At 61.1% G+C, this 24,421-nt stretch overlaps 1 protein-coding gene across 25 annotated transcripts in view; it reads right to left on the bottom strand.

Annotated features, from left to right (window-relative positions):
• The window catches only part of KIF1A (kinesin family member 1A), a 41,824-nt gene extending 18,208 nt beyond the window's left edge, over window positions 1-23,616 (bottom strand). For 7 of the 25 annotated variants that reach the window (XM_074833294.1, XM_074833293.1, XM_074833292.1 and 4 more), the window contains exons 1-27: window positions 23,467-23,616; window positions 17,726-17,877; window positions 13,513-13,589; window positions 13,234-13,413; window positions 12,680-12,745; window positions 12,305-12,483; window positions 11,835-11,946; window positions 11,421-11,498; window positions 11,060-11,125; window positions 10,787-10,804; window positions 10,340-10,415; window positions 10,147-10,225; window positions 9,741-9,883; window positions 9,291-9,317; window positions 7,709-7,917; window positions 7,119-7,198; window positions 6,690-6,765; window positions 4,394-4,473; window positions 4,034-4,140; window positions 3,315-3,398; window positions 3,009-3,189; window positions 2,854-2,926; window positions 2,511-2,604; window positions 2,225-2,373; window positions 1,887-2,065; window positions 1,660-1,797; window positions 464-736 (exon numbers count right to left, since the gene is read on the bottom strand). In XM_074833294.1, coding sequence (XP_074689395.1) covers window positions 464-736; window positions 1,660-1,797; window positions 1,887-2,065; window positions 2,225-2,373; window positions 2,511-2,604; window positions 2,854-2,926; window positions 3,009-3,189; window positions 3,315-3,398; window positions 4,034-4,140; window positions 4,394-4,473; window positions 6,690-6,765; window positions 7,119-7,198; window positions 7,709-7,917; window positions 9,291-9,317; window positions 9,741-9,883; window positions 10,147-10,225; window positions 10,340-10,415; window positions 10,787-10,804; window positions 11,060-11,125; window positions 11,421-11,498; window positions 11,835-11,946; window positions 12,305-12,483; window positions 12,680-12,745; window positions 13,234-13,413; window positions 13,513-13,589; window positions 17,726-17,831 — 2,930 coding nt within the window. In that variant the 5' untranslated portion in view covers window positions 17,832-17,877; window positions 23,467-23,616. Of the gene's footprint in view, window positions 1-463; window positions 737-1,659; window positions 1,798-1,886; window positions 2,066-2,224; window positions 2,374-2,510; window positions 2,605-2,853; window positions 2,927-3,008; window positions 3,190-3,314; window positions 3,399-4,033; window positions 4,141-4,393; window positions 4,474-6,689; window positions 6,766-7,118; window positions 7,199-7,708; window positions 7,918-9,290; window positions 9,318-9,740; window positions 9,884-10,146; window positions 10,226-10,339; window positions 10,416-10,786; window positions 10,805-11,059; window positions 11,126-11,420; window positions 11,499-11,834; window positions 11,947-12,304; window positions 12,484-12,679; window positions 12,746-13,233; window positions 13,414-13,512; window positions 13,590-17,725; window positions 17,878-20,376; window positions 20,393-23,466 lie in introns of those variants that run through there. The other 18 variants (XM_074833313.1, XM_074833311.1, XM_074833310.1 and 15 more) reach the window with 6 other exon arrangements.
• Between the last annotated feature and the right edge of the window lie 805 nt (window positions 23,617-24,421).

Here is a 24,421-nt window from a genome sequence, read left to right on the forward strand (position 1 = left end):
TCAAGCCAGGGGTGCACGTGGCTTTGAAGTGCCTGTGTGTCCCCAGCCAGTGGCACCACGGGGGGGTCACCCCAAGCCAGGTGGGAGTGGCCCTCCCTGGGACAGAGATGCCCAGGATCGAGACCCCCGTGCAGCTCCCCTGGCTCCTTCAGTGCCAGAGACATGGCAGAGCTCCCCTTCTCAGGGGCCGCCCCAAAGAGGGACCTGCCTGAAGGGTCTCTTGTGGAGCTGGCGCTGCCTGCCTTCCCCTGCTCTCCCCTACCACAGCTGTGCTCATCACAGCCCTACCTCGGTGGGCACCTCGCTGCCCCACTGGGCGCCCCGGGCTTGGCCGCAATCCCAGCCGGCCGGCTACCCCCTGCACCTCTGGGACGCCCTGGAGGTGGGAGTCGTGTCCGAAAGCAGTTCCCTCATGCGAAAGAGCTAGTTCCTTCCCGGCATGCTCTCCTAAAACCTCACCAACCTTCCTACTAAACTGAACAGGGGGGAGCGGTCGTAAAACGGATCCCGGCCATCACACAGCGGGCACTCCGGAAAGATGTCTTCCTCCAGGTCCTCCGCCTCCTCCTCCTCCTCCTCCTCCTCCTCCTCCTCCTGCCCCTGGTGCTGCTCGTCAGCAGGCTCGGTGATGTCGGAGTCGGGGTTCGAGAAGGTAGGGGAGGGGGTGAGATCAGCCATGCGCTCGCTCATGCATGTGTTGAAAAGAGGAGAGCTGTTGCAGCCAGAGATATCTGAACTAAGGTTAGTACAACAAGATAGAAGACAGGTTAACACCAGCTGTTCCAAACAGAGAGCAAGAATAGGAATTTTGCTTTTTTTGGGGGTCTTTTTTTTTTTTTTCTCGGTTGGGTTTTGGGATGGGGTTTTTTCTGCTTAAACCAAGGGGTGTTAGGAAATAAAGACTTGCCCATCTGGTGCATCTCTAAAGGAAGCCACCAATGGCCAGCGGCTATAAAGGGCGGAGAAAAGAGCAACCCAAGGAACCGGTGCAAATGGTGGGAATTCCCCTCGCTGGCTTTGCAGGCAACACGGGGACAGAGCGGTGGCATGAGGCTCGCCGCCACCCCCGCCACCGAAGGGAATCTCTCCGCGTGCTGTGGCACGGGGGGGGATGCCTCCGTGGCAGGCGCGGTTGGTTGGGCCATGCAGCTCAGCCCCCTGCCCACCGGGGCAGACCCCTTCTCCAGGGTGGCCCATCCTCGTTGCCAGCACCGCATCCTTCCAACTGGCGTGCAGGAAGCACACGGAGACGCACGGCACATACTGTACAGACGGATGCTCGGACACCAACGCGTGCACATGGACGCGTGCCGGCCGGGGCAGAGGTCGCGACGGCACGGGCTCTCAGCATGCTGGGCAGCTGTGGCCCCCCGCCTCCCACCGGTGGCAAGCCAGGAGCCCGTGCCTCACAGCTCAGTGTCACGGCAGGCAGCGGGAGCGTGGCCAGCGGCTCGCAGGTCCCTCGGGGTCCCAGCAGCCAATGTGGAGGAGAACCATCACAGGCAAGATGGGCCCGACCAGCACTGGGGCGGGAACGCGTCCTCCCACGGCGCGGCCCCGGGGAGACGAACGCCCTGCGCGTGGCAGAGCGGGCGGTGCTTTCTCCTGCAGGGCTGCCTGCAGGTCCCAGCCATGCTTAGAAGGAGCCGAAGCGCTCACCTGCCGACCAGCCTGAACCAGGGGAAGCGGTCGTAGAAAGGATCTCCACCAGTCACCACGTTGTCGCAGTCCTCGATGACGCTAGAAGGCACTTCGGCTGCACGGTCATACATTTCACGCATCAGGTCCAGGCGTTGCCTGCAGGCAGAGGGGAACGCAGCAGGCAGTGGTGAGAAACGGGGCCGAGGCTGGCTGGGCCCGCCCTGGCGCGGGCATCATTCACCCACCTCAGCTTCTCCAGGGTCCAGTAATGTGTCGCTCCGTTCTTCTGGTCCTGCACCTCTACAGCCACGATGGTCCGGGGGAACGGCCGCTTCTCCCGGTCTTTGGCGGCATCGGGAGGCAGCAAGTCAGGAGGGAGAGGTGAGTACAGTGTGTCCGTGAGGAGCACAAACTGGAACTGGACCTGGAGAGGGGCAGAGTGGGATGGTGAGCCGCCCAGGAGGACAGCAGGCTCCATGGGGTGCCCTCGGCAACCCCCTCCTTGGCACTTCCCTGGCTGCCCACGCTTCTGGCCTCTGCTGTGAGTACCGCAGCAAGACAGAGAGGAGCCCCAGGCACCCACCTTCTTCTTCAGCTCCACACTGATGGCGTTGGCTTCCTTGAGAAAGATGGCATTGCCCCAGAGCAGGTCACGGAGGGAGGTGAACTGGTACCATTTCCACTTCCTAAAGGCCCAGAGGGCCAGCTCGAACTCCCGCTCCGTCCACTGCACTGTGGGGACACAGAGAGACAGTCACCCCCCTGCCAGGAGGGAGGACATGGGTGCAGAGGTGCCCAGGAGACCCACGGTCCACTCTTCTTGCTCCCACAGAGAACATCAAAACCCTGTGGTGGCACCCAGCCCTCACCTTCATCCTCAGGTTCTTCTTCTTCTTCGTTTGCCTCAGGGTAATACCTCGAGTCCATCTGCTTCTGCAAAGCCTCCAATTTGCTCTCATAGTCCTGGGGGAAGCAGGGAGAGGGATGATGCAGCCCACAGGGTATGACCTTCCTCCATGCTGCCACACAGCACTTCTCCCCTGCCGCAGTAACCCAGCCTCCTCCCTCCTTTCGATCCATGTTTATGGGGACAACCCCAAGAACAAGAGGTTTGCCCTTGTTTTTAGGACACAGAGACACCCCATGCAAACATCTGCCAGGACTCTGCCAGGCCTGGGCACCCTGAGAAGGAGCCAGATCCTGGCCACCTACCAGCCTCTGCTGCTCGAGAAGGTAATTTGCCTCCTCCCGCTCCCTCCGGTATTGGTCCTCCAGTTCCTGGAGCCTGCGAGGAATGGGGAAGGAGAGGATGACTAACCCAGAGGTGGATACCCATCTCCCCATGGCCCCAGGCCCTGTGCCCTCACCGCTGCTCCATCTCCTGCTTCATGTCAATGCCCTGCTTCTCCAGCAGCTCTCTTTGGGCGAAAGCCCAGTCCACGGGCTCGGCAGGGGTCTCGGCGCACGGGGTCCGCTCCCGCTCCTGCCGAGCCTGCTCGGGGTGGTTGAAGCGGAAAACGTGGCTCTTCCCCATGATGATGCGGTTTCCTACAGGAATGCACGTGGGGCGGGGGGAAAGGGCGTGGGTTTGATGTGGGACAATCTGCAGGGCCCCAGAGGGATGGAGGGAGGCAGGTTAGAGCAGCACTGGCGTGCCGGCTCTGGGGACCCACCTGAGCGCAGGATGCTGGGCTCTGTCACCTTTTTGCCATTCACGTAGGTGTCAGCACCTTCACAGGGCTCCAGGGTCACTATTACTGCAGGGTCAGCGGGAGGGGGAGAGAGGGAGTGAAGGTAAGGTGCAGGCACAGGGATAAATCCTGCAGCTCCCACTCCACTGCTCTTGCAGCCTTGAAAAGGGAGAGCTGCCCCAGCCGGCACCCCAGGCACGGAGTGGGGGGACACCAGGGCACCCACCAGCAGCACTCACACCCTTGGGCAACCAATGGGCCTCAGCCAGCCTCATGTTAATCAGAGCAGTCCCAAGGACTAAATGCAGCTGGAGACTGGATGTGAGAGATCAGCCTCCAGCACACGTCTCCAGCCTCCCCAGGCTCGTGTCCCAAAGCCCTTTCAACCCCAGGCTCCTGCTCGTTTTTGGGTTGAGCTCTGCTCTGTGTCTGGGGTGGGGGAATTGTCTACAGTCTGATCTTCCGTCCTGCCCTGATCTCCCTGGCTTGCCTCTCCATGGCAGCTCCCATGTGCCTTGCACGAGATTCCCTCCCAGCTAGGTGAGGGCTGTAGCTCGCTCTGGAAGCGCGGAGAAGGCACGGCCACACAGGAGAGCCCCGCTAGCCTGAGGAGGGCAGGACCCCGGCTGGGGGCAGATGCTGGGGACATGCAGAGGGACTGGGGTCCCCAGGGAGGTGGAGCCCCTCCAGACAAGGAATACCTTCACCACTGGTTTTGGTGTCGCTGCGGAAAAGGCAGTGCTCTTCCTTAATGAAGTGCCCGCTGAGAACGATGTCCTGCCTCTTCTCTGCATCTTCCCGGCCAACCCTGCCAGGGAAAAAACCCAGCTCAATACTTCCTCAAAGCAGCCATTCCCTGAGCCTCCCCCCAGAACCAGGGGACCAACATCCCTAACAAGATTGCCAGGCAAATACATTTTTCCCACACAGCTATGGCACTTTGGGGATGCCCCAGAAATGGTGCCCAGCCCGGGGACAGCTGTTACCCCGCTGCCCCCCCGGGCGAGTCAGTACTGAGATACGGGCTAGGCTCTCACCGCTCCGCAGCACCTGGCCCTCACCTTGTTATCCCATCCTTGATGTAGTAGAGAAGACACTCGGACATGAGCGGGTCCTCGTTCAGGTTGACCAAGTGGGGTGTCTGGGAGAGATGAACAACGAGTCACCCCAGCACGCCCAGTCTAGCCAGGCACTAAGGGATGTTCCCGAGGGAGGTAGGAACTCAGCAGCACCTCAAGCTGCCCTCGCCCTGTGGACGGGCTCTCCTGCCCTCTGTAGCTCCAGGACAACATACCCAGGGAGATACTTTTCAAGGGGACTGCAGAGACCTGAGCGGCTGGGATGAGGATGACCTGCCCCTGCAGGCCTCCTTGCTTTCCTCCTCAAAGGGCTGGGCACCCTTCCCCTGGCTGCCAGAATTCATACTGCAAACAGGCCCAACACAGAGCCAAACACTGCCCATGGGGAGTCCCTGATACAGCTTAGTGCCTCCTAGGGCAGGACCCCGCTCGCCTGCGCTGCCTGTCCACGGGCCCTTGCCTCACCGTAGCCCCCAGCTCCACTGCGGACAGCGTGGCTGAGGCAGAGCCACGTCCCATGCAGTGGCTGGTTTAGTATGAGTGGAACTAGAAGTGTCTGTTTTCCTCTACTGACGGTACAAGGACAGATGAACACCCAAAAGAGAAGGTCCCAGACCAGAGGTTCAACCAAAAGTAATGGAGACCTGAAGCTGTATCTCCAGGTTGAATTTTGCTCTCTGGTCTCCTTCCTAACAGTTCCCTCCTATCATTTTCTTCCCCTGGGTCACAAACCACTTTGTTCTCGATGAGAGGGAAGTTTCTCCCCCAGCCACACGCCTCTACAGATGCAGCTATCTTATCTTGCTCCATCACAAGCTGCCGTAACTGGATCTTCAGGCAATATGCAAAGTCGCGGGAGTATCAGTAGGTGAAGTTCTGAGTTTCCCAGAAATAAGAATAGAGACCATAACAAACGTCTTATCAGCCCACTGACACGCAGCATGCAGAGGTTTCCCCCTTACAACAGTGCTATGACACCTGGCTGATAGGGGAGACTCACTCCAAATAGTGCAGGAGAGCTGGAGGTCAAGGGAAACAGTTTCTTCTCCATGGTGGCTGGCAGGGATAAGCTGGCCATAGTATTTAACCTCAAGTCCCTCTAAGCAGACATGTAGCCCCAGGATCTGAGACTTCAGCTTGCAGTTTTTCTCCAGATTTGCGAGGCTGGCTAGTAAAAAGCAGATGCTCTACCTTTCACTGAGCTCCCTGGAGATGTAACCACCCCAGCGATGGCATTCAGCAGGACGACAGAGTCCTGCCCCTGCTTTGCCCTTAATGAAATAGGGTTTTGCACACTAGCGATGCTAACTTTCCTCGCCAGCCACTGGAGAAGTCAGAGGAAATTCCACCCATCAGATAGCTGAAGAGTAAGGAGGCACCAAGACCACCACAGCAATGCCCCACCTCCAAGACCAACCTGCTTTGGGGAATAAACCCCCACGCTTTCTACACAGAGGTCTGGGGTCCTAACAAGCAGTGGCTGAGATAAGAATGAGAAACAAAGGTGACGGTGTAGAAATTTGTCCTAAGAGCTGCACCAAGTCACACAAGGTGAAGGTCCCAAAGCCTTCATCATCGATTGTCACCACACACACATCTACTAAGACGTTTGGCCAAGCCAACCAGCATCAGCTGCGGGGCAGCTGTCAGAGCATCCCTCGGTGTGCGGGCGAGCCGAGCCAGCACACCCTGGTCCTGCCGGCAGGCGCCTGCACCCCGCAGCCCGTGCTGCCCTGCGGGGGGCTGGGGCTGTCAACTGGACATCACTGCGGCGACGGTTATACAGACGAGCGAGGGGCAGCGAGGTGCTGTAACTGCTGCTCGGCAGGGATCGCTGGCACACAAACTCTTTGGGGCATGGCCAGTGTTTGCTCAGAAAATACTTTCCAGGATGCTATAAGCGATAAAGAGTATGCAGTATTTCTGCACCCCCATTTCTCAGCGAGGGCTTGCTGGTTTCAGGGGCAGCAATTCCAAACACCCCAAAGCATGGATTTTTATAAGCTGACACTGAAGTCCAACACAGCAGTTGTCAGCAAAGCCTGACCTGCATACAACAGCATCCAGGCAATGGGGGCTGGACGTTTAGCCATGTGTTTCTACCAATGTTCGTACCCAGCAGGGTCAACACTGGGATTTTCCCTGTGGGTTTCAGAGCCAAGAAAAGGCTAGTGAAATATTTGGGGCTGGCTGGCAGTGACAGAACAGGTCGGAAGGGAGCTGCAGGGGTACAGATCAGCCCTCGTTTGCCAGGAAGAAGAGAATAGGATGATCCTACCTTTTTAGGAGAGAAAACACCCAAGGTGCCTCCATCCTCCCTCATGGCCACTCCCATTTCAGCCAGCAACGCTTCCCTGAGAAGCAAGAGAAAGAAGAGCCTGTCAAAGCCCCACGAGCCTCTGGAGCTGGCACTAGACAAGCCCAGGAGGGGACCCAAGCCCATGGGTTTGCCCCACAGATCAGAGCTGTAGGACTTGCTTCAGCTCTCTCTGTGCCTGAGGAGGGTTTCTCAGAGCAGACCATGTCCATGAAGGATAACATGGTGGGCACTGGGGTCCCTGGGGACAGCCAGGGTATGGCTGGATGGTCAAATTGCCCAGCTGCCCCCAGGAGCTGAACTGTTGTAGGCAAAGTGCAGAGGAAGGGAGATGCCTGGGGAACCCCACGTCTCATTCCATCCCATCCCATCCCATCCCACCCCACCCACCTCTCCATTCGGATTGCTTCTGTCCTCCGCAGCTTCTCCTCCCACGTCTCGTTCAGCTCTGCAATGATCTTCTCCGTTTCCTGGCAAGCGTGGGGTTAGCAGGGGGAGTTAGCACGTCCTACAGGCAGCAGATCTGCCCACTCTGCCAGGCTCTGCCCAGCATGGTGCAGCAGGACACTGGTCCCAGTTTCAAGCTGGTTTAAATGAGCCGTAGCAGCATTTCACCCAAATCTTTCCATCATCCCTGTCTTCAAAGAGCAGGGCACAAAGACCAGCCTCTCCATCCCCTTGCTACCAGCCCACTCCTGCACCATCCCGAGCTAGGAGCGCCTGTCCCGCAGGGCAAAGACAGCATCACCCCGCAGAGAGGACAGCAGCACCAGATGGACCCTGCCACACCAAACCCTCCCCTGGTCGGCAGTCCAGAACACTGCGAGCTCTGGGTCTGTCCACTCTGCAAGAGCTTGCCTGAGCATCGTGTCCTATGAGCATCACCCACGGGTTTCCAGAAAATACCAAATCTCCTCCACAAGCCTCAGTGCAAGAGCACTGAGCTAAGCCCTCTGTCCTGCCAGGCACTGGCCTCTCACCTTGAGCCTTTCAATCGCCTCTTCGCTGCCCGGAGCAAACATGATGCGCTCATGGAGGCTGGCGACGGAGGCAGCGCGGCTGGACAAGGCCGACAGGGAGGAAGAGGGGCTGATCCCAGCGATGGCGTTGGTCACTGTGGAGAGATTGTCATGGCGGTGACTCAGCTCTGCCCCTCTAGCATCATTATTGTTCTCAAAGTCGGACACATCTATGGGCAGGGAAGGAGGGGTGGGCCAGGGAAAGACACACGGACAGGAAGAGAGAGAGAGAGAGAAAGATAGAGACAAGAAAAGCTGTTGGGAAAAAAAAAAAAAAGAGCGGCCGAATGCATCGAGAAGAAAGCCAGGAATTACAAGGAGAAGGCACAGGCGCAGGCAGCAGCAGGGCAAGGGCACACACATCTCTCCCCCAGCCCAGGCAGCCCGCCAGGAGCACGGGGCTGTTTTCATAATCAGCTGTGGGAACAGCTCTGGAGCCTTCCCGGGCTCCCAGGGATGCATTTTTGCCACACCAGATCCTGCAGCCATCAGGTCTGGGAGCAACCGTCCTCCCCAAGAGTGTGCCACTGCCTCTGTCATCCTCCTGCCACCGACACAGCCCAGGTGCTTTTCCCTGCCCAACTGCCCCAGATTAGCTGGATCTGGAGGCAGAGAATGAGAAGGGAAGGGGAGGTGAGGTGGTGGCCCTCTGCCCTGCAAAGGGGCCGGGGGGCTGGAGCAGGAGGAGCCGTGGGATCCCCTCACTGGCAGAGCCTGAGCCCCTGGCCCGCTGGAGTGGCACCTTGGCTGGGCAGTCAGAGAGAGAGCAAAGTGAGGGCAGGGTCGCAACACGCCCATTGCAGGCAGCGGCGCTCGCCTGCCGGCACCTCGAGCATCACCTGCCACCGGACCCCGCGGCAAAGGGAGCCAGGTATTGGAGATGCTCCTCCAGCCCCAAGAAGTCACAGGGGCTCAGCGTGCCGTGGCAGAGACGGGCAGGGCACAGGTTAGCGTCTGCAGCGGTAGTCCCCTATCTCCATCAGCCCGCATCTGGGGGAGCCGAGCCAGGAGGGGACGGGCCAGGCCCCCATCTCCTCAGCGGGCTTGCCACAGCCTGGCTGCACTGCCCGGCCCAGCGAGGGATGGGCCGATAGAGTTTACCCACGGCAAAAACCTCCTGGCCGTCACCACACACCCCTGCATCAGGAGAGCCCCGTGCCAGCCCACCCAAGCACCGTGCCGGGCTCCAGTCCCAACGACCCCCAGCGCCAGCAGAAGCAGCAGCAGCAGCAGCAGCAGCGACAGGAAACATCGTGACAGCATGGGGGAAGGAGTCCCTGTGGGGATCTGGCCCTTGGCACGGCGGCGGAGGAGGACGTGGGTCCCTCCAAGCGCTATCCCGAGCCCAGGTGCTAACCGCGACTCTGCCACCATCCCCTTGGCCAGCTCCCTGGGGATGGCCAGCCTGTGGGCAAGCGCCTCTCCACCAGCCGGGGCTGGCTACGGGAGCCCTTCCCCATGCTGCACGGGTGCCCCTGGGCACAGCCTACGCCTCCCAAAAGCCATGAAGCAACAGAGAGTACCAGTGATGGGGAATACACACATTTGGATCCTCCCGCAGCAGGATGGGCTAAGAGAGAGAGAGAGGGCAGGAAGCGGGGGTAAGACAGTGAGAACAGAACAAGAGGGGGTTCATCTCAGTAGGATATCCGACAGCACACAGAGGAAAGCCCACAGGCAGGCGCAGCCCTGGGATTATCTTCCTGGCACCTCTACTGGGCATAGGATGCTGAAGACAGGAGGTGGAGGGGGAAAAGGGGAGGTCTGCTGGGCGTAAAGCAGCTCCTCCTGCTTACGGGAGTGGGCCAGGGGTTGTGAATGCGCGCGCAGGGGTTCACCGGAGGCATCCGGACCACGCTCGGGCAGCGTGGTGCTGCCACATGGTCGGCAGACCAGGACACAGGGCAGCCATGGGGACACCGGCCCCGCAGGCAAGGGGACTCAGCCCGCCTCTGCCTGGAGCCACTGCCAGCGCACACCGGGCGGTACCTACTGTCAATGATGTCCCCGAGGCCCTGGGCGTAGAGAAGGTCGCGCAGGCGTGCCACCTCATCCTTCAGCTCCCGGATGAGCTTGTTGTTGGGGTCCTCGTTGATGACAGCGTTGCAGCGGATCTGCTTGGCACGGTCGGCATACCTAGGGAAGGGCAGAGCCCTGAGCAGCGGCAGCAAACCACGGCTGCTGGGCAAGCAGGAGTGCCACCAAGCCCCTGCAGCAGACAGTCCTTTGGAGGATCCCAGTGCCAGGACAATCCTTTGGCCTCATCTGAGGTTGCAGGGTCCCCCCACAGCACGCCCCCAGCCAGGGTTGCCACAGAGGTGAGCAGAGCACATGGCAGTGCCTGGGTTTCAGGGACTCCTCCCTCCTTGCCTGCCACGGGGAGACACACTTCCTCCTACCTGAGGGTGCTGAGGGTCTCATCGTAGTTGATGTCAGCAGGACTGAGAGCAGCAACCATGGCCGTCCTGGAGTTGCCCCCTGCTCGGAGAGAGACACCCACATCAGGGAGATGCTGGTTCCCACGCCAGCCGTCACCCTCCGCTTGGCAGCCGTGCCCACCGCCGAGCCTACACTTCCCACCCGTGTCCTCACCCAGGTTCTCCCGCAGCAGCCAGGTCAGCACCGAGTCCCGGTAGGGGATGAAATCTGTCTTCTTCTTCTTTTTGTTCTGGAGAATGGAGAGCAGAAGGAAGGGCTGTCAGGCAGCCTGCTCTCTTCAAAGGAAAGGTGACAGCTGGTCCTCAGCTACTGGGACTCAGAGGATGGCTTTGCTCCGCCACCGTGACCTTGGGCAGCTCTGCTCATCTGCACAGGTCCTGCCTGTGAAATGCCATGCCTGGGCCGGGCCAGGTGTTTAAAGCCAGGTACCAAGAGCCACAGGGTGAGGAGGGTGATCAGGATGCTGAGGGCTCTGCCAGCCCCCAGGAGAAGCATGTGTGGGTCCAGGCAGAGCCTAGACCCAAACCACCCTGCCACCCAGTCCCACCTGACTGTGCTAAAAACCAACCCTCTCTTCCCCAGCCCGGTCAGGGCACCTACCTTGTTTGGCCCCGAATCCTGCAAAAAAAGCAGAAAGAATGTTTAAGTGAGCTGCTCCCCTCCACAGCATCCACTACAGCTCCCCATCGCCCAGGCAGAGAGCAGCAGGTACATGTCCCCATGGAGACAGCAGCTTCGCCAGCCCAGCTCATCCCAGCTGCAGGGACAGCTCGGGATGGATCTGCTCATCCTTCAGAGCCAGAATGCTCCAGCCCTCGGAGCTGAGCCCATTTCCCCGCGGTGCTGCCACTAGTCTGTACCCCAGCCACCTACCATTTCAGCCAAGGCAGAGATGACTTTCCCCAGCGTGGTCAAGGACTTGTTGATGTTTGCTCCTTCCTGGTGGAGAGAGGAAAAGCCCAGATGCTCAGGCCCGATTTCACATCAGCACTAAAGCCCAGTGCACCAGGAGGATGGGGAAGTCCCGGTATGGGCTGGTCTTACTGGGTAACCAGCACCTCCCAAATGGGACTCACGGACCTCGGTGGAACTGGCACTGGGCAGCTTTCAAACAAAACCCCGTCAAAGATTTTGGGCAAGGAACCAGGCAAGGAAAGGAGATGTCACAGCTGGGAATTAGAGGGCAGGACGGGGCATCCCTGCTGGTAGAAGGGGACCTCGTGCCAGCTCTCACCTTTAGTCTTGTGCCCTTCGCACCAGTGGAGTCAGCTCGTTCGCTCCCTGCCAGGTCCACCAAGCTGATTTTGCTGACCTGCAGGCAGAGACGAGACTGTCAGCCCCAGCAGACACAGGAAACCAGGCCCCGGCACAGAGCCGAGGGGGGAGCAAAGACCTCTTGCAAGGTGACACTGCTTGTCGGGATGTGGCCAGGATCCAGGCAGGGCCAGAGGCTACCAGCTGCCTAATATCCTATCCAGGGGCCAGTCCCTCGAGGGACCATGAGCCCAAAGTGTGCCTGGGACTTATCTCCATCCTGTTTCAACCCTCCCTCAGGCCACACCACCTCGTCCGAAGTGCTGCTGACAGCACACGAAGCCCTTCCCAGGTCCATGCGGGTTCCCCCGCGTCCTCCAGGCTCTGCTCGCACCTTCTCAGTGGTGATGTCCGTCTCAGCGTCGTGCCGCTTCTGCGTGAAGATGATGTTGAACACAGCGTGGGAGCGGCTGCTGGTCTCGTTCATGTTGGTGGCAGCCACTGTGCTGCAGGGAGAGGAGGACAGGAAGGTGTGACACTCTGCAGGGGACTCTGGAGCTGCTGGCAATGGGGCCAGGGCTCATTTCAGGACAGGGTACATGATGGAAAGGCAAGTCTGGAGGACAGGAGAGGACTGTGGGAGGAGATGTGTAAAAGTCCAGGCTTTCTCCTGCTGGCGCCACGGCGTTTTGAGAGCAGGAAGGAGGTAAGTGAAAATAAGTGGGGGGGTACCCAACGCTCAGACTGAAGGGAACTGCCACCTTCAGGGCAGTCAGACTGGCAAAGCAAGGAGGGTAAACAGGACCTTCTGGAGATGTCTGCAAGCTCGCCCAATCCTGGCCATCTCCTGCTTCCCCAACTCACCGGGCCTTGTTCCCAGAGTCCATGAGGTCCTGGATGTCATTGTAGGAGGTCACGGCCAGCTTGGAAAGATCCTCAACGTACGGGCCCATAAGGGGGTGCTCCCTCACCCGCAGGTTCCCCTTGTTCTTGGGGTTCAGGAGGTCCCTCACACGCTCGCAGTATATCTCCATGTAGCTCACCTAGAGCAGAGGGCATGGGCAGGGCTAGCAGCCAGCAGGGTGTGGATGCTCAGCGCATAGGCAGAATCAGGCCCTGCCCACCCACCCACCCCACACTGAGGGACGGGACCCCCCAAAGAGAGATCTGCACACCAGCACGGCTGAGAGAGCTGGGTGGGGGGCTGGAGCCAGACTAGGCAGGCAATAGGGTGCCTACCTCCACGGAGTAGGACATGTTGTCATTCGTCGTGTCGTTGATGCGGGAGAAGAGGTCCTCACACAGCTGCGGAGAGAAGAGCCAGGCTGCTCAGCCCCTCCACCAGAAGGATGATCCCACCCGGGGTGCCCAGGCCACAGGGATTTCTACCTTCTCACCCCAAAAATGATTGCTCCTGCATGCTGGGATGGCTCCTGGGGAGCTGGCAGAACCCCCCCCTGCTGATATGGGGGGCTCAGCATCCCCAGAGACCCCCCAGCACCCTGCTCGGCCAGCACACGGCAGCTCTCGGCAAGCACAGTGCTCGGACTACTGCTGCTCACAAACACTGGCCTCATGTGGCCAGATCACAATTCACCCAGTCTCCAAGGAGTCTGGCATGACCCTCCTCGTCGCCCTGCTCTCTGGCAGAGCTGTGCCAGCTCGCTGCCGTGGCAGGGCTGTGCTAGACCTTGGCAAAGCCTAGCCCTGCTCCTGCCCTGCTCCCCTCGTCGCTTTTCCTTTGGGCTTCCCACTGGGACCAGGGGAACAGGCAGCTTTTCACCAGGAGGTACCTGTGGGATGATGCCTTGCTGGTCCTTCTCCTGCTTCCCCATCATGGTGTAGGATTTTCCAGCCCCCGTCTGCCCATAGGCGAAGATGCAGACGTTGTAGCCTTCGAAGGCGTGTTGCAACATCTCCTCGCCAATGTCGCGGTACACTTGCTTCTGAGATGCATAGTTGATGTCTGCAGGCTGCAGAAAGGAGGGGGACAAGGAGAAATTTGGCAAGAAGGTCCTTCTGCCTCTCCCCAGCCCAGCGCTCCAGGTGGGCTCAGGCCTCCCACCACTTACCGTGGTGTGGGACCAGTAGGAATAGTCAAAGCTGAAGCTTTTTGGTGTCTCTTTGGGCTGCTTTGGGTTCAGGATAGCTGGGGGAAAACAGATAGGAACATGGGGTCACCTGGCCACCCACGGTACCCCTGCCACCTGCATCCCACTCCTGAGGGGAGAAAGGGTGATGAGGTTCAGTCCAAAACCTCAGTCCAGGACCCTCCAGCTCCACAGATGCTGAAGCCCCCAGGCCCCAGCACAGAAGGTGGGTGCCACAGGCAGCAGAGCCTGCGCCAGCCCAGGGAGCAGGGCAGAGCCTTGCCCAAACATCCTGCTGGGCACAGTGTGGGGGAAACGGCTGCTTCCCGCAGGCTCCTTCCTACGTCAGCACCTGTCTGTAGGAGACAGGCACCAGCGCAGGCAGGTCACAGTCTTCCTTCACCCCACAGCTGGGGGGACCGTGCCCAAAGCCACACGCCTCGGCGCTGGGGGGGTGGGAGCAGCCACGGCCCCATTGGGCTCCCCCAGGCCTCCTCCAGCTCCTGCCACTCCTCCCCTGCGCTTTCTTTTGGGTACTCAGCCCCAGCAGGGTGATTAATGCCTCGTGTCACACCGCCAGTGGAAACAAGAGCCTGCTTTTTCCCATCCCCTGGTGAAAAGGACGTTGCCATGGAAATTGGAGACTGCATCACTTTTTCTCGCTCGCTGCTTTTTTTTTCCCCCTGTAGAGCATTTACGACGATTTTTTTTTCTGAAACAACAGATGCGTCAGAAGAAACCCAAACCAGCAGGGTAACCACGAGATTCAGCCATCAGCCATGTTAGGCGACATTGAAATGACCTTGTGGGCTGGTGCAGCGCAGCTCCCGTGCCCACAGCCCCCAGCTGCTCCCCACCACCACCGGGGATGAAGAAACTGTACAGCACCGAGCTCTCTCCATCACAGCCCCAACCTGCCCTGCCCTGGGGCTGGTGCTCAGACAGGGATCGTGCCAGCTCAGGATTCAAGCTGGGACCTTCCCAAGCAGCCGCAGGCATGGTGCAGCCCGAGCCCTGTGAAGTCAGAGGTGCCCCAGTGTGTGGTGTTATGGATATGGATGTTTTCTGCTCCAAATTCCTCCCTCGTTGCCACAAGGGATTCTCCCCCAGGAGGGATCTGCCACTTCTGGCCTGAGCCCCGTCCATCCCTGCCTGCAAAGGCAGCAAAGCAGGCAGGTGGAGGGTGGGAAGTGGGGTCTGGATCCAGCTCCAACTGTGAAACTGCAGCGTGGTGCTGCCGGGATGCAGGAGCCCAGCTCCAGCACCAAAGAGGGACTGGGCACTGGCTCCCTGCCTGCCTGCCCACTGGCGGCAGCGTGACTCAGATGCTCTGGATGCCTCCTGCATCCTGAGCAGACTAATTACCAGAGCCAGAGCTGCTCTCTCAGGAGAAAAGGCTGAGAAGTGACATCTCCGTAGCAACTGCCCATCCCACACTTGCAAATGGGGACTTGGAGGTCCCCACTGAGATCCAGACCAAAACAGCACCAGGCCTTTCTGGGCAGCGCAGGCAGCCACGGGGGCTGCCCACCCCTGCCGGTGCTTGGTTGGTGTGTTAAGGGTGTGTGAGTGGCTGTTGCAAAGAAAAGTGGGTGCAGAGGCCATGCAAGAAGTAGGGATGAGCGTCTCCAATGGCTCTTGGGGTTCATCTGGCAGCTCTGCCATGCCACCCAGCCCCCCCGGCGCTCAGCTCGGGTCTGTCTCTGCCCTGCAGAGGTGACCCTAGCCAGAGCAAATGGGAGCACCCCAAAAAAACTAGTCCAACGGAGGCAAAAGCAGGAGCAGGCAGGATGGGGCTGCACAAGACGGCTGTTCTGCATCCCAGTGCCAGCCCATGCTGGGCACGGGGTGGAGGAGCAGCCAGGGATGGCACCGAGCAGCTCCAAGCATCCCAGCTGCAGCTCCCAGCTGGCCCAGCAGGCCGGAGACCAGGACACGGGGCAGAAGGGAGCACACCACGAGCAGCAGATCTCCCATCCCCGAGCCAAAACGCTCTCCCCATGCCCCTTTCATTCCCATGTATTTGCCCCCACAGGGCTGGATGCCACCCGTGGGTTTTTTCCTCTCCTGTGACCAAGCATCCCAGGGCTTTTGCAAAGCTGCTGCAAAAAATTCATGCTCTGGCCCAAAGGGATTAAAAAATGGGGGTGGGGTAGGGGAAGACACAGTCATACAGACAGGGGGAAGAGGAAAACATCCGGAGACAACCCTCATCTTCACCCTGAAGGGCCAGTGGCATGGCAGAGTGTAGCAAGTGGCCAAGCACCAAGCAGTATAAAACCCAGGACCCCCAGGAGAGAAAATAATCACCATATTTTAAAGCCCATGGAGGCATGGCTCCAGCCAGAGAATATTAATGGCCTTGCAGGATGAAAGCCAGGGTCCCTTCCTCGTCCTGGCGGGAGCTGCCAGGAGAGGGGCTGGGGGTGTTGGTGCCCGGGCAGAGGGGTGGGTGCCACGGGAACAAAGCAGCAGTGCTGGCAAGCAGGTGGGTGGCCACAGCTCAGCCAGCCAAGAGGGCAGCAGCTGTAACTTTAGGGGGAAAAGGATGGCAGAGAAGGGCTGACCCCTTCCCGGCCCCCAGTCCCCACTGCCCTCCATGGGGCTTAATGAACTAGGCAGAACAACAACCTCCCCTGCCCCGGCACACGGAGGTGTCTCTGCAAATAATCCTGGCAAGGAGGAAACTCACTCTCACCCCCCAAACACATTTATTTTTGGCTTCTCTGTGGGAAGTCAGGGGACTGAGACAGTCCTGCTCTGCAGGGGGGCAGGCAGCACTACTGGCCTCCTCCTGCCTCCCCTGGCTACCAGGAGAAGCGGGCACCAGAGCCCTGCCAGCGCCTGTCCCTCGCCCCCCCCAGCCGAGGGGATTAGCTGACAGTTTGTCCATTCATGGAGAAAAACCTCCCCGTCAGCAACGGGCTGGCTGGGACGCTGCCCCCGCCCTGCCCACAGCCCTGCTCCCCCTCCCCAGTGCAGGCAGGGGGATGAGGAGCCTGGGGGGCTGCAGACAGCAGGGCTGGGTGTGGCAGAACGGGCATGGGCAGATCGCTCTGAGCAAACACGGCCACGGCGGAGGTGGGGGATGCCCGATGCTTCAAACTGGGCCTGGGGTATGGCAGGTCCCCCCAACCCATCAGGGCCAGCAGGGACATCTCCCCTGCCTGCGCCCAGGCCCAGGCACTCGTGCAGCTCCTGCTGTGCCAGCGAGGCTTCCTCGCCGTGAGGGGAGCAGCTCTGCACCCCAGGCAGACAGAGCATCCCTGCACAGCCAGGCAGGGGGAGCTCCCCTGGAACGCCAGAGACTGGCAGACACAGCCCCACGGACCCACTATCCCTGCTCCCCAGGCCTAGGGTGAGCGGGGGACCTGGCGGGGTCACAGAGCCGCCGTGCACCCTTTGGTGCCCTCCTCACCCTCCCACGGGTGGCATCGGTGCTTCACCCACTGCCACGGGTGACACAGGAAGCCCCAGGCAGGCAGGCAGGGAGGGAGTCATTTGAGATGCTGTCCCATGTGGAGGCTTTCAGAGCCAAAGAGGAGGGATTGGGCCACCTTTCCCACCCCATACTTCCAGCAGCCATTATTTAAAGAGGGGTGAATGCCGGATGGGCTCCTGACAGGACAGTTGGCCCCAAGCCCCCACGCTACATCCCCCTTGTCTGAGCACATTGTTCCCTTGTCAAACCCCACCCCTGCCCCTCCACCCTGCTCGTGTTGCAGCCCCAAGCCCTGTGGAAGCAGGGAGGGTCCCGGCACACCATGGTGCGTGGTACCCAGCCAGGCTGTGCTGTCAGCTGACGCTCTTGGTCGGTGCACAGATTCTATACTTTGGCAGGCAACTGCAAGCCAGGCACCCTCGACCCCACATCCACGCACCAGCGTTTCCAGGTTCTTCTGATTCCTCCTCCCCCACTGCCTGTGGCGGATGCTGCCCCATTATCACCAAAACCCAAGGGCTTGGTGCCACGTAGATCCCACCACTGCTGTTTCAACAACAGGACTGCATTTCCCTGTGGGAAGGTGACATCTCCCCCCAGACTCCCCCCTCCAAACACACCGGGTGCTGCAGGCAGCCACACCAAAGATCCCAGCAGCCCGCTAGTCGCTGCTGCAGCCGGACCACATGCCCTCCCCCCCAGGCAGCACCCAAAGCCTTCCCAAACCCCTCTGCCCCCGACACTGGCACTCACTGGTGGTGCTTCCCGACATCTGGATAATGCATTTAGATTCCCGGCTCATCTCCCGGGAGTTGAAGGGCCGGACACGCACCGCCACCTTCACAGATGCTCCCGCCATCGCGCCGGCCGGAGGTGGGTCCTGCTAGCGGGGAGCAGCGGCTGTCCTGCAACAACAGAAGAAAAGGGAGTTAGGAATGCTCTCATCCCAATCCCCATCTCGTTGCCATGCTGGAAAAATGAGCAGAAAGCCCATGCAACAGGCTGTTCCTCCCAGGAACACCTCTGCCCGAAAGACGACATTTTGGTTCATCCCTCCAACTGCTCACGTTTTGCCTCTACTGCCTCCCCCTTGTATCTCAGGTCAGGAACCCCTGCTCAGTTCTGGGGGACATACCTGCCTTTACCCCAGCGCCTCCACCACCCTGCAGCATCACTCAGCGGGCACCCACAGCAGGGGACAGGCGCTGTCAGCATTGGCGTGACCCTCGAGGAGCAGTTTTTCCATCCCGGGGTGCCCATGGCACTGAGCAGGTAGCCCCTCACCTGCCAGCAAGCCCACAACCCCCTGCCCATCACCCAAGCCTCCTGCCTCCACTACAGCCCTAGCAGAGCAGGGACTGGGCAGCAGGACTGGGTGGAGAGGGGGAGGAAAACGATGGCATTCGCGTGGAGAAAGGAGGCGGCTGTCGAACACAACCCCTGGCATTTGCCTCTCATTCAGCTCCCAGCAAAAGCAGATGCGCGGTGTCAGCAGGAACAGCACCAGCCAGCAAGCCAGTGGTGATCACACTCAGCTGAAGCTCCCAGCTCACGATCATTTTACCACTCCTTTTGCTAATAAATTATTAATCACAAACCTCACAAGATGAAACAAACCTCTCTAACATCTCCCAGAGCAGCAGCTCATCCAGGACTGGTGTCCGGGCTCTCTGCAGCCAGTCCCACCTTCCCTGAGTCCCAGTTAAGCCTCACTAGCATTGGTCAGAAAAGGATGCTGGGGTCATTCCCTTGACCACTGGGTCCTTCGGGATAAGCCCTGACCAAATCCATTCCTGCTTTCTAATGTCCACCCCCTCTCCTGCCTGTCCCCTGCTCCCTGGCTCCCCATGCTGAACTTGCCAGTGGAGGAGGAACCCAGCACCCCACAGCATGGGCAGGCACCAGCTCCTCTGGCAACTCTGCCTGCAGGACTCCTGCAAGGGTGTTTGCAAAAGCCCTGGGGTTTTCTGAGCCTGGTCTTTGCCAGCGGGATGCTCCCTCTGGGATGAAGGAGATCAGGAGTGAGCAACGGCACAGCTCTGGTTATGTGGACCAGGACCCAAAGGAAGTGGAGTGGTAAGGATGGGTCCTCAACCCAAGATGGGTTTTCCCATAGTGGAAGTGAAAAGTACAGCTGAATTTGTAGAAAATGAGAGGGGGGGGAAAAAAAAAAAAAAAAAAGAGGAAAAAATAAATCCACAGAATGGAAAGTGTCCCAAGAGAAGGGGATGGCTTTAAAACTAACTGAGGTTTGACAGCTTTCATTTCCAGAGGGGGCGGGAAGAAAACCAACATATGCTCTGCCCAAAGGCAGGTATATTCATGGTGCAGTGGAAAAAATTTGCAGCCAGAAAGTATTATAAGCTCAGGGCTGTCTTTCAAAAATGGTTTGCCTGTTTTAAAAGTGAGCCTGCATCCCTGACGGCAGAAGGAGGACAAATCTCCCATTGGAGTTCCCAAACCTTCCCCTCACTGCCCCACTGGGATGGCTCTGGAGCTCAGCCAGCAATCACACCCTTAAATACCACCAGCTCCAGAGTTCAAGCATTTGGTCTCAGGCTTTCTTGAGCACAGATTATTTTAAGTGGGCGTTTAACAACACCGTTGAGTCTCTGAGCCAGCGAGCAGGCTGCCGCATGCCAAAGGGCCTCTGCCTTCCCCATGCTGCTGCTTTCTCAGATGGGGGACAAAGCAAAAATTAAACAGGACTCCTTGCCAAAAGGGGATGAAAAAGTTGGTTTTCCCAGGAAACAATGCGCTATATTCCTGGGTGGAACGGCAGCATCCTCACGAGGCCGTCGGCTCGAGCTGCTCCACCCTGTGGCACCGCTGGTGCTCAGGGACAATGGATCCGTTGCTGGGCTAAACCCCACGCAGCACCCAACAACTAACTGCCTGCGTCAAATGCTTCCTTCTCCTCCTTCCACAGCCAGGACAGCTCTCTTCCCCACCTGCTTTGCAGTCTCTCCAGCTCCCAGAGCTATGAAGAGGTGGGTCAGGTCCCCAGGCTCTCGCCCTGCAGCACAGCCCTTGGCAAGAACCGCGGGCAGCAGAGCGTGGGCCCACCCATCAGGGACCCCACCAGCCCTGGGACCGACCGCTGCCCACCACGGGCAGCTTCAGCCTCTGCCCTCGTTCCCTCTCGCTCCCACACTGTTCCCATCACAGCCCCCTTCAGCCCTATCACTTCCTGCAAAGCAGCTCCCATTTCTTCTTTGTCCCACTTTTTCAGGTGCCTTGTCTTGCTGCGTGCCCTCCGTCGGCGGCTGCTCGCCCCACACCAGTACCTCTCCAGCCCACCCTTGCTGGCCCTGAGAAGCCCCCTCCCCACCAGCAGGACCTTCCCTGCCCTGCCATCCTGATGCCCACATCCCAGCATATTCCCAGCAAGCCATCTGGCTCACCTAGGGGCTCCTCTCCCTGCTGGTATTCCAGGCTGCAGAGCTGCAAGCTCGGCTCCATTTTCTGTCTCCATCCATTTTCTTCATCTTCCTCGGTCGGCAACGCACCACTTCCCTCCTGCTCCTCTGCAGCATTCTAGTCCCATCTCTGCCACAGCGGTGCAAGGACCGCAGGCTGGGGAGCGCCAGCAGCCCTCTGCCCACCTCCCTCCCGAGCCTCCTCTCCTTACCCCAACTCTTAATTTTCCTGGCTCAGCTACGGGGAGGAATCCAGCCTGCAGCCCACGTAACGTGGCAGCACCACCAGCATCTCTGGCCACAGGCGCTCGGCATCCCCCAGAGAGAGGGGACACGCCGCAACGGGCAGGCTGTGGACAGGCAGGGCAGGGGCAGGCAGCCTCCCCCAGGGCAGGCGGGCAGCTTGAGCCCAGCCAGCTTGCTCTGCCTGGGGACAGTCAGCCACCGTCTGCTTAATCCGCCATCGAGAGAAATTCAATAAGCTGCTATCAGCCTTTCGCTGGGAGCGGGCCAGCCCCGCCGCCACACTCCCTGCTCCCTCCCTGCCTCCTCACACACAAGGAAGACAGCGGAGGAGGACAGCAGAGTCCCTGGGGCCATGGTGCCAGGGGCACATCCAGACCTGTCCCCCAACTCTGCAGCGCATCTCTTACCCCCCCCCCCATCCCACATAGCCTGCTGCACTCTGCCCATCCCTATTGGCACACCTGCCAGCCCTCGGTGATGAATGAAAGGCCTAGAGAGTGATGATTAACTGCATCAGCTAAAATTAATTGGGCAGAGATTAGCTAACGAGAGCTCTTAAATCCGAGGGCTACCGACTGGCAGCCCTCCTGCTGCGGCTGAGAGGTGACCAGCGGGATGGGGAGCATTGTCCCCAAGTGCCACCCACAGCAAACTCTTCCCCTAAGGATGCTGCCAGGACATGCCGTGCTGCAGGACACTGGGGTTCGAGTGATGCTAATGCGGTCGGCACCGCCAGGATGCCCCATTTCCTGCGCCCAGCATGGGGCAGGGGCTGCAGGCAGCTCTGGCAGATGAAGAGCTGCCTGCACCGAGGGAAATCCAAAGCAAGTTTCTCCTTTTGTCTGCGCTGCATCCCCACATCACCTCGGCGGCGCGGGCAGCCGCCCTGCCTGGCTGCACCTCCCAAGCCATGGTGCTCCCAGCCACCCACAGGCTTTGTTTTAACACACCTTTCCCTTGCACCCCTCCTTGGGGCTCCCCAGCTCCGTCTGGGACCGCAGGACGCTGCCCTCCCTCTGGGGACAACGGGGACAGTGGGGGACCCAGGGGGCAGCTGGTCCAGATGATGCGGCACCATCGGCGCCTGCAAACCGAGCCCTGTGGCTGCTCCCCGCTCGCCTCCCGCCCCGCGCAGCGTGCGGGGCCGTGACAGTGCAGTTTTCCCTGGAGCAGCACCCACGGGTGGGGAAGCAGCTCAGAGGACAGCCCAGGGCAGGGGCAGGTGCCTCCCCATTCCCAGCTGAAATCCAGCGTCCCCGCTGCCATCGTGGGCACCCTGCCCCGTGCCTCACCTCCTGCCCACCCCAATGGGGGACACGGCTTCGGGGCAGCGTTTGCAGCTTCCCCGAGAACTTCAATGCAGATTAAATTTGCAGGTAGCAAATTTAAGGTTGTGGATGAGGAGTTTTGCTCATCCCTAGCCAGCTCCCTATCCGTGCTGCAAAGGCGAGTCACCTCACACTCCATCACCCGCTCTCTCCGTCCTCTCTTCTGCACGCTAAAACCCACAGCGGGGAAAAGCTGCATGGAAGAGGCAGCGAGATCTGGCGGGTTACCAGCAGGGCTGGGCACAGAGAGGGGTGGGCAGCTGGGGGTCAGGGGATAACGCCAGGTTCTGACACCCCCCGGGGTTTGGGGCTGCAGCTCTGGTCACATGCAGGGAGGCGGGGGGGTGGCAGCAGCATCTGTGCCAGTACCAGCTGCCACCTCCCAGACAAAATGGAGGTCAGCATCAGCGTGCAGGGATGGCAGAGCCCACAACACCCCCGCCTGTACCCCAGCGGGGGGCTGCTGTCCTCCCTGCCCCCCATGCCACCAAGGCTACCTGCCAAGGGGCTCTGGGCACTGGGAATGAGAGCCCTGAGGTGGCAGGGGAGATGCTCGGCTGCTTCCTTGTCCTCCCCAAGCCTCGCAGCCGAGGCGTGGGATCTAAACAGGCAGGAGACCCCGGCACACGGGGGTCTGCAGGGTCCAGGGGGGGAACGCTGCCCCATGGGGGAGGAGGAGGAACACAATGGGTCCGGTGCAGGGCTGCTCCCTGGGAGCCAGGGTGGCCAAACGTGGGGCTTTGCACCAGCCCCTCTGTCCGGGGACCACCCCCTCCTCCAGCCAGAAGCCATCGGCGCTGGCCTGCGGTGACATGGCGGCCCTTGCCCAGCTGCCCTCGAGCGCAAGGTCAGCAGCAGCAGCTCGTCCTTGTGGGGCAAGCAAGAGGCTCGGCTTTTGCAGTGCTTTCGCCAGCCACCCCCCCCCGGGGTGAAAGCCCCAGCTGGGCACCCACTGCTCCCTCCAGCGCCATCGCTGACTCTGAGGGATGATGATGATGATGGCGCAAGATGGCTCAGCTTCATCGCCAGGGCCACCTGCCCCGGAGGGGAGAACGGGGGCGGCTCTGGGGTGAAAAGGGGCCCGTGTGCCCCCTCCCCCGGGCTGTGGGGACGGCATCCTCCCCCTCCCCAGGCCGGGGCCGCAGAGGCGTCGCCCGGTCCCTGGGAAAGCGGCCCCCCCCCTTCCCACCTCGGCGGGATCCTTCTGGAAGCCGGGGCGGCACCCGCCGGCTGCCGCGCTGGGGACCCGCGGGCAGCCAGCCCCCCCCCCCCCCTCCCCCGCGCCTCGGGGGGGCCCCGCAAAATGGCCGCCGGCCGCAGCCCCCCGCCCCGCCGGGCCCCCCGGGAGGCGCGTCCCGCTCCCCGCCACGCCTCGCCCCCGCCGGGGCCGAGAGGGGCGGCACCGCCATCTCGGGGGCAGCCCCGGGCCCCCCCCGCCTCGGCCAGCACCCCGGCAGCGCGGCGGGGCTGCGCCGTCCCGCGCGGTGCCGCCCGCCCCTACCTGTGCCGGTGTCCGTGCCCGTCCCCGGTTCGGCGGGGCGCAGCGCTCAGCCGTGGGCGGGGGGCGCCGGCATGAGGCCGAGCGGTGCGGTGCGGTGCCGGTGCCGGTGCCGGTGCCGGTGCGGATGGCGGCGGCCCCGCCCCTGCGGTCCCCGCCCGCCCCGCACCGCCCCGCGCGCTGGTTGGCCGCCGCCGCCCGGGAGAAGCGGGGAGGGGGGCGGGAGGGGCGGGGGGGACCGGGAGGGCGCGAGCCGGGGATGGAACGGTGACGTCAGCGCATCCCCCCCACCCCCGGGCCGCGCTGCGGAACCGCCGCAAGGGCGCGGGGAGGGGCGCCCGCCCCCCGTCCCCCCGTTCCCCATCACCCGGCAACCGTCGCCTTGGCAACCGCCACCCCCATCCGCGGCTCCCCCCGGCGCGGTACCCCGGCCCCGCCGGCGCGTTGGCCCGGGCAGAGCTGTCCCCTCCCAGGCCTCCCGCCGGCCCCGGTCCGCAGCCACCGCCGGCCCCGGCTGCCGGCATCCAGCGCCGGTGCGCAGCTCCTCCGCCCCCCCGGCCCGGTGCGCCCCCGGGGTGCCATGGCCGGCTCCTTGTCCGGCTGCACTGGGCAGTTTAGACCCAGCGCAGAAAGAAGGTGACGCTTTTGCTGCCAGCTGTTTGCAGGAGCGTCCTCCCTCACCCCCCCCCCCACCAGCCACAAGGCCGCACAGCCCCTCCCTGCCCAGCCTTTCCCCGGGTCTCCCCGCAGGACAGGCAGCAGAGAGATCTTCATCCACCCACCCATGGCAGCGGCAGGGGGTCTCCAGCCGGTGTTTTAGGGACCGAGCGCTTCAGCGATGCTGCGAGCGGAGCGTCCGGCAGCAACCCCAGCGGCAGGGAGTGCCCTCAGGCGGAGGAGCACATGGCTGGGGCACAAGATGAGGGGCTGGATCGGGACCTCTGAGGACATCAGGACT

Source organism: Strix aluco, chromosome 9, assembly GCF_031877795.1.
Source record: "Strix aluco isolate bStrAlu1 chromosome 9, bStrAlu1.hap1, whole genome shotgun sequence".
NCBI classification, from domain to species: Eukaryota; Metazoa; Chordata; class Aves; order Strigiformes; family Strigidae; genus Strix; species Strix aluco.